Here is an 8,599-nt window from a genome sequence, read left to right as displayed (position 1 = left end):
ATCTAATATGTGCTGTCCTTATAGTCTCATTCTTGATCCTATCCATCTTTGCTCCTCCCTAAGAGAGCCTTAGCATCTTCAGCTCTACTACTTCAAGCTCTGCTTCCTGTCCCTTCTTCAATGCCACTGTCTCCAAAACATAAAGCATCGCTGGTCCCTCAACTGTCTTGTACATTTTTTCCTACATTCTGGCTGATACTCTGGTCACACACCACCCCTGACACTTTTCTCCATCTATTCCAACCTGCTTGAACCTGTTTCTTCACCTCTTTCCCACACTTTCCATCCCTCTAGACTGTTGACTCTAAGTACTTAAATTCCTCCATCTTCTTTATCTCCACTCCCTGTTTACCCACCCATTTGATTCTCTCTCATCCACACAATTTTCTGTCTTGCTGCTGCAAACCTTTATTCTCCTCCTTTCGAGAGCATAAATCAACTCTTGATATCCCTCCACGTGTTCCCTGCTCTCACTACAGACCACAAGGTCAAGATCCGTAAAGTGTAAATACAAGTAAACAACAGAGACTTTCTGCTACCAGAAAGACATTTTACAGCTTTGAGAAAAACGCTGGTCACTTCAACCTAATTTACAAAAGCATTTGTGAATTTTTACAGACTTTAAGTTTGCCGTGATAGAAAATGGTTTAATCATTATCTTTTTGTAGATGGTGTCAGAATCACAGAAAAGGCCATTTCTTGCATGTGTTTTTCAAAACTCCATGCTATGAGTTTATGCATGTATGCGACAGTATATGTGTGTTTACCTTTGCCTTGCAGTCACCAGCATGGAATTTATGGGATGTAAAGCTGGCTCTATGGGTCTCAAGGGGAACAGAGACCTTACATGTCACCCTTTTTCACCCTTACTCTTAATGGGAAGGTATCTGGGTATCCTGCTCGCTGCTTCTCAGACTGCCGTAGGCTGGTGAGCAGAGAGGGCTAAGTGCCATTGACTTTGAGGAGTCAGTAAACTCCAGAGGCAGCTGACAGGTACCAGCAGGCCAAGCAGCATGCGGGTTCAACTCGGGCGTGGGAGGAGTTCGGGGGGTACATGGAGAACGACTCCTGGTGGGTGTTGAGGAGTTTCTGTTCCACCATGTGGCGCCTCAGGAGGGGGAGGCGGTGCTCTGTTAACGCTGTGTACAATGGGAGAGGAGCACTGCTGACCTCAACTCGAGATGCTGTAGATCTGTGGAAGGAACACTTCCAAGACCTCCTCAACCCCGTTGCAATGCCTTCCAATGAGGAAGGAGAGCTGGGGGACTCCGGAGCGGACATGTATTTCCAGGGCTGAAGTTGCTGAAGCAGTCAAAAAGCTCTTCAGTAGCACAGTCCCGGGGACAGATGAGGTCAGCCAAAGGTTCTTCAATCCTCTGGATGCTGTAGGACTGTCCTGTCTGACATGCCTCCGCCACATTGCCTGGACGTCGGGGGACAGTGCAGCTGGACTGGCAGACCAGGGTAGTTGGAGGGTTTGCTCCAACTGCAGGGGGATCACACTCTTCAGCCTATTCAGCGGTACTAGAGAAGAGGATCCACCGGGCTGTTGAATCTCAGATCCAGGAGGAGCAGTGTGGTTTTCATCCAGGTTGTGGAACAAGCTCTGACACTGATAATACAGGGACCTGACAGTCCATATTACGGGGTTTGGTACCTCTTACTACCTCTTAGAGGATTGCTGTGGGACATGGTCAAATGCCGTCTCCGGATGTACAAAACACATGTAGACTGGTTGGGGTAACGCCCGTGCCCCTCAAGGACCCTGCCCAGCGTACAGAGCTGGTCCACATTGCCGGTAAGTCGGACCCGTTTCCGGTGACAGTTGGAATCCGCCAGGACTGCCCTTTGTCACCAATTCTGTTCATAACTTTTATGGACAGAATTTATAGGTGCAGCCAAAGCATTGAGGGGATCCGGTTTGGTGGCCGCAGAATCATGTCCCTGCTTTTTACAGAAGATGCGTTCTGTTGGTTTCATCCTGGCATGATCTCCAGCTTTCACTGGAATGGAATGAGGAGCAGCACCTCCAAATCAGAGACCATGGAGATCAGAAACGGGTGGAATGCCAACTCCAAGAAAGAGGTCCTGCCCCAAGTGGAGGAGTTCAAGTATCTCGGGGTTTTGCTCAGGAGTGAGGGAAGGATGGAGCGGTAGATCGACAGGCGGATCTATGCGGCATCTGCAGTCTCTGTACCGAGCTGTCATGGTGAAGAGGGAGCTGAGACAGAAGGCGAATCTCTCAGTTTACCAGTCAATCTACGTTCCCACTCTCACTCTCATGGTCACGAGCTGTGGGTAGTGACCGAAAGAACAAGATCGCGGACACAAGCGGCCGAAATCTCTCTTAGAGATAAAGTGAGAGGGCAACTCGGAGTAGAACCGCTGCTCCTCTGCATAGAGAGGGGCCAGATGAAGTGGCTTGGGTATCTGGTCAGGAAAACCTTGTAATTAAGCTCAAGAAAACATGATGATTTGGTTCATAATGCACAAATAAACACCAGGTAGCATTTTAACAGCACAACTAAGCAAAAACACTGTATTTGCCAGAACCCTTTATTTTCACAGTAGCAACACCAAGGAAAATTGTGTCGTCTCAAACAGCAGCTGAATTGTGAACAGTATTCTGGTGCTACAATTATAATGTGCTCCTGAAACTACTGTCTTTGAATCTGCAGTAGCTGGCTGCCCCAAAAATATGGTGGTTTTGGGTTGTCACCTAAATTTTAGCAAAAACAGCGTAACCACTTAAAGCAGAATTAACATTGTGATCAGTAATCTTATCTGTTCAGTTGCCTCATGTGGGGAAAAAAAAAAAAAAAAACATCGACTGAACGGATAAAACATATGTATGATTTATTGCCCAAATAATCTGCTCTGGGTTGAGTTGTGAAAGATTGTGATTTATAACTGAAGGAGAGTTTTACCATGGTGTCCCTAGTGAAGACTATGGTCTATGTTGCCTGATCTTCCCTGCAGCCCAGGAGATGCTCTACAGAAACAATCAATAGCACTGAGCAAGCGTCAGAGTTTTTATTATCTGCAAGGCCTTATTTGATCTCACTCTGAGGTGACTAATCTAATTGGAACAGACACCGATTTCCCAGATGTGCGGTGCTGCCACAGAAAGAGAGGGGAGGGATGTCAAGGAGATATTCACAAATCAATCATCAGTCACAGACAGTTTAGCTTTATTCAGGTTATCCATGCATTAAAACTGTTCACTTAACATGGCCTTGTTTTTCAGCTCCAGTCACAATCAAATAAGTATAGAGCACAGATCAAAAAAAGTTTTACTATTCAGTCATTTAGATACAAAAATGAGTCAGTCACTGGTTTTTCTAAATGACAGCTCCAGCATAATTTGTATACTCACACTGAAATTATTCAGATTGCCTCTGTTGATCTTAATGTTATGACATTCAGCGTTTGATTGATTTGATGAAATATAAATGCCTTCTGTCAATAATTGCCAACACTCAAGAAGACTTTAGACTCCCTCTGGGGGGTGGTTTTAAAACCAGCCATAGATAAACAGATAAATCCTTTGCTGGATCAGCCCTACTTGGTTTGAGTCACCAGATGACTTCTTCACATTCATTCATTTTATGATGAAATTGTAGGTTAAACGTAATTTAAAAAAAAAAAAAAAAAAATCCCAGATCATACCAGAATTGGGGAAACATGTTCGTCAAACATGCAAAGAAACAGCCAGCACAAATAAACATTCTGTACTCACCCTTTGGTTCCGTAAATGTGTTGAAAAAATTCCAACCTCTCATCTATGACCGGTCAATCACAAGACACCAACAACAATCCATGTGTTTGTATCCATCTCAAAAAAAAAAAACGAGAAAATTGATGTAAATCTGTCATATTTTTTTAGTAATTAAATGGAAAATATAAAGTAATCTCCTGATGATTTTGAGTTAGGTTTCTCTCTAACACACACACTTTTGGATGGACAAAAAAATTGAAACTTCCAATTTGTAATATCGAAGCACCTTGAGTGTCTGTTCATTCTCACAGTTGGTGTGTGTGTGCCATCTTGTGGTGAAACTGCACGTTCATAATCACTACTTCAGAACAATATTGTAATATTTAGTCACTTGTTTGAGAAAAAATGAGAAAAGAAACAGTAATTAAAAAAATACCAAAAAGGGATCCCACTACTTGCACATACTAAAGTTGATGGATTTTATGAACAATGTTGGGGATGTTTTGTTTGTTTCTTCTTTCTGAACAAACACGTGACTAAATGTGTTTGTCCATGTACAAACAAGCATCTGTACTTTGGAGCGTTGGCTGAATGTGCGTCTGTCACAAAGCTCTTTAGGATGGCATCTGTCTGTTTGCTTTGCCTAAGTTTGCTGTTTTCACATTTTCAGCTAAGTACTGGAGGTATGATTATTTTATTCTTTATGAAGCTCAGTAATACTGTCTTTATTACTAGTTAATTCACCATCTGAGTTGCTGTTAATGTACAAAAAGACTATAAGGATGTTTGAACGTGAAGAATGGTTACTTTAACAATAACACTGAGATTTTAATTTGACTACAGGTGCTATATTTCTGTCCGGAGAAGAAGCCGACGTTGTTCTACAGAGAAACAGACGCCACAACACCGGTGTGTTTGAGGAGCTGCTTGAAGGCAACTTGGAGAGAGAATGCAGAGAAGAACGGTGTGACCTGGAAGAGGCCAGGGAGGTCTTTGAGAATGATGAAATGACGGTTCGTGTCTGATTTGTTCTGTCTTTTTTTTTCCAATGTTTTTCAAAACTAATAATACTCATGTTTTGTTTTGTTTTATCATAAACTCTGTACTCTAGATGGAGTTCTGGGCACTATATTTTGGTAAGAATCTATCTTTTTAGCTTTGTTCTCACATTTATAACCACTAAAAATTCAGAGTAGGTCATCCTTTGACTTCATACCTCAGAGCTCTGTGACTTTAAGATTTTCTGCAATTTGTTCTTTTAAAAATTTTGTTCGAACAAAAATGTTTTGACACAACTCTTGTGCTTTGGCATAATCTTTCCTCAGATGGCAACCAGTGTAAGTCGAGTCCATGTATGAATCAGGGTTCGTGTCAAGACATGTTGGGCAACTACATCTGCATATGTTCATCTGAATTCACTGGCAGGAACTGTGAGATTGGTAAATAGATGTCCCTGTTCCTATATTTAGCAAAGTAGTCAGAAGTTCTTATTTTTTGCTTCATGCTCCCGAATTTTCAGAAAATGATTTAATCTCATCCTCAAAAGAAAAACAGCTGAATACTATTTTCTTTCCTTGTCAAGCTCAGAAATAGCTCATATCAAGCAACAGTTTGATCTATCTAAAGTCAACTGTAATGTTTACAGCAAAATAATCACTCAGAGAATTGGCTGAATTAAACATTTTTTTTCTGTTCAGCCATAGGAAGAAGATGTGATATAGACAATGGGCAATGCATGCACTTCTGTAAAACAATGCCACACTTTGGCGCTAAATGCTCCTGTGCGAAAGGATTCAAACTGATGTCAGATGGAATGGGATGTCAGCCAGAAGGTAATGACAAATCGCCTTTTAAAATAATTATCCCAGTATTAAGCTGATGTTCCAGAATGGATCAAAATGTATTTCCTTGTATTACTAGTTGAATTCCCTTGTGGAATAACCGCTCTGGCAATGGGAAACGCTGCAACCAGAATAATTCCCTTCAGTACGCAAAATGTTAGTCTGGACAACACGACCACAGCCATCCCATCAACTGCACCCAACACCACAGACTTTCCTCCGCCCACAAATGCCTCTTTAGAAAATGAGCTGACTGAGGAGCCACCAGAAATGGAGTATGATGACTTAGGGACTGCTGGGGAGGACAAACCTGAACCTTTCAAGCGTATTGTAGGTGGTCGAATTGTAATTCCTGGAAAGATTCCCTGGCAGGTAATGTAAAGAAATACACCCAATGCGCATAAACATGTCTGTAGAAAATAAAATGAAATCATGCTGCCATTCTTCCTTAATCTAGGTAGCATTAATAACACATCCTGGTGGTGTTGTTTTCTGCGGGGGCTCCATTCTTAGCAAACTGTGGGTTGTCACTGCTGCTCACTGCCTCATTGAGAGTGGCGGCGCCTTCACTGTCCGAGTGGGTAAGAAGAAAAACAAATCAAAATAAACGAAAAAGTACTTTAAAAAAAATGGATTTAATTTACGCCTTCAGTGATGCTTCTATTCCATCAAGAAATTACTCAAATTTATCTGAATGTTATTCACCATTGGTTCCTATGGAGTGCTACCAAGAATCAAACTATACCAACAGTGTAGTTAAACGCCGAACTGTTACTGATAACATTGTCTGAACCTCCGCCTGCGACATCATTTTTTTGAGGTTGTAATTTTTCCATCAATCTTTGTTTGTTTTTTGTATTCCAGGCAACTAATATTACAATGTGACGCTGTATATACATATTTTTTTTCTATATATAGTGGCCTGATAATCACTTGAAATGCAACTTGATTTCATGCACAACCACTGACTGCCAGCTGAGGCTATGAAATGTTTGCTATCGGACCCCTCATCTTACATATAGAGAGAATAATATGAAAATATGAATAAAATAAAATATAAATCGGTTACTAATTTCTCTGTTTTTTTCTTCCGGCAGGGGAGAATGACCTCAGCATTTGGGAAGGCTACGAGAAGGATCATGACGTGTTGGCGCAGTACATACACCCGCTGTACAATATCTCTGTGAGCTTATACAATCATGACATCGCCTTGTTGAGGCTTAAAAGCCCAATCAGCTATTCCAAAACTGTCAGGCCCATCTGTATCGGGCCGAAGGATTTTACAGAGGCCCTGGTGAAGAACGCTTCCCCTGGTACTGTCAGTGGCTGGGGACGGTTGCGCTTCCTCGGATCTCAGGCAACAGTGTTGCAGAAGATTGAGGTTCCCTTCACAGATCGGACAGAGTGTAAGCTCAGCACCAGTGAGAAGATCACTCACTTCATGTTCTGTGCAGGGTACAAAAATGAGGCGAAAGACGCCTGCCAGGGTGACAGTGGAGGTCCTCACACAAACAGTATTCAAGACACGTGGTTCCTGACCGGTATCGTGAGTTGGGGGGAGGAATGTGCAAAAGAGGGAAAGTATGGAGTTTACACTCGGGTGTCTCTTTACTACAACTGGCTCCAGCACATGATGGGAGAAACTGAAAGCGAGCTTGCGTTTGATGTGGACGACATCGATCCTTGAATTGAATAACTCAAAAGAAAGAAGACAGAATTGACATTTCCCAAAAGTATTATGTGCTTATTAGGTATCAAATGTCATACGTACATCATGACAGTGAAACACAAGTAGAAATTTAGCCTGCTGATTTACGTCCGTGCATAACATACTACTTCTACATGCACTGATCCCACAGAAGAACTGAGCTACTGTTTTTCCCTACACTAACTCTGATTATGTTCTGTGAATGACCCAGAAATAGCAGCTGTGTATGTGCATACCTTCTGGCTTAAAAAAGCTGTATGGGACTACAGGTATACCAGGGGTTAATTCAAACAAAATCGTCACTTGGATAAAACCGGCATATTGAGGAGGCAAAAAAATAACAAAATTTCTTTTTCAGTACAACAAAAAGGTTGATATTGTTGAACCAGACTATATAGGCCTATAATATACTGCTCAAAAAATAAAGGGAACACTTAAACAACACAATGTAACTTCATGTCAATCACACCTCTGTGAAATCAAACAGTGATTCATTTTGACTTCTTTTAGGGACATTACATCAAATTTGAATCAGCCTCCAATGGACCTCCATGGGTTAATACATTTGCTTTCCATTGATAATGGGTATTGATATCCATTGATAATTACCATTGATTTTTGTGTGATTTTGTTGTCAGCACATTCAACTATGTCAAGAACAAAGTATTTAATAAGAATATTTCATTCATTCAGATCTGGGATGTGTTGTTTTAGTGTTCCCTTTATTTTTTTGAGCAGTGTATATTTTCTTCTATTGGCATCATGGAGTTTGGAAACTCCTGCCGTGGATGTGCTTTATTCAAAATGAAATAAGCATGGTCAGTTGGTTAAGATATGTGATCTCTGTAGTTAGTCTCAAGGAGCACTTGGCAGAAGTAATTACAGAGCAGATAAATAAACCTAAAATGTTTGAAAACTTGTGTTTTGAAGGACAAACAGCTCAAATGGACCCAAGTATTGAAGCTTCTGAGTGCTGAAAGACAGCGTGTGTTCACTTGAATATCTATATTAGGACTGATCAGAATTGTAGGTCATGACAGTGCAGGTATTTTTGGAAGATAATGACTGTCAAACCCTAAAAAAAGCTGTTTCAGCAGATAAAGGATGTGTTGAAAATGTATTCAATTTTCTGGACTCTTTGCTGGGTATGGGTGTGACGAATTCAATTGTGCAAGAAAAACCCTTACAAAGGATAAAAGTACAGTTTAAGTGTTGAGGTTAAACATTTTTATGGAAACATATTTGCCAGTGAGTAATTTCCATTAGTTAAGAAAAGTATCAGTTAATTTCGCATAAAAACATGGATTCCAGCTATACTTTTTAAGCTAAATA

General features: G+C 41.1%; 1 protein-coding gene across 1 annotated transcript; it reads left to right on the top strand.

Annotated features, from left to right (window-relative positions):
* Positions 1-4,291: 4,291 nt before the first annotated feature.
* f9a (coagulation factor IXa) lies at positions 4,292-8,387 on the top strand. Its single transcript, XM_086158679.1, has 8 exons — positions 4,292-4,401; positions 4,562-4,731; positions 4,830-4,854; positions 5,044-5,157; positions 5,416-5,550; positions 5,639-5,931; positions 6,017-6,140; positions 6,657-8,387. The coding sequence occupies exons 1-8, from the start codon at positions 4,338-4,340 to the stop codon at positions 7,244-7,246; spliced, it is 1,515 nt and encodes a 504-aa protein (XP_086014805.1). The 5' UTR covers positions 4,292-4,337; the 3' UTR covers positions 7,247-8,387.
* The last annotated feature ends 212 nt before the right edge of the window (positions 8,388-8,599 follow it).

Source organism: Fistularia commersonii, chromosome 13 (genome assembly GCF_037954325.1).
Source record: "Fistularia commersonii isolate RoL2024-O1a breed Wild chromosome 13, RoL_Fcom_v1.0, whole genome shotgun sequence".
NCBI classification, from domain to species: domain Eukaryota; kingdom Metazoa; phylum Chordata; class Actinopteri; order Syngnathiformes; family Fistulariidae; genus Fistularia; species Fistularia commersonii.
This window is presented reverse-complemented; position numbering and strand designations above follow the sequence as displayed.

What these genes read in the sequence shown, in the direction of transcription:
- f9a (XM_086158679.1), top strand. Translation starts at nt 4,338, where the DNA reads ATGGCATCTGTCTGTTTGCTTTGCCTAAGTTTGCTGTTTTCACATTTT. An exon ending in GTTCTGGGCACTATATTTTG is followed by an intron (nt 4,855 to 5,043) that starts GTAAGAATCTAT and finishes ATCTTTCCTCAG; the next exon opens with ATGGCAACCAGTGTAAGTCG. An exon ending in TGGCAGGAACTGTGAGATTG is followed by an intron (nt 5,158 to 5,415) that starts GTAAATAGATGT and finishes TTTTCTGTTCAG; the next exon opens with CCATAGGAAGAAGATGTGAT.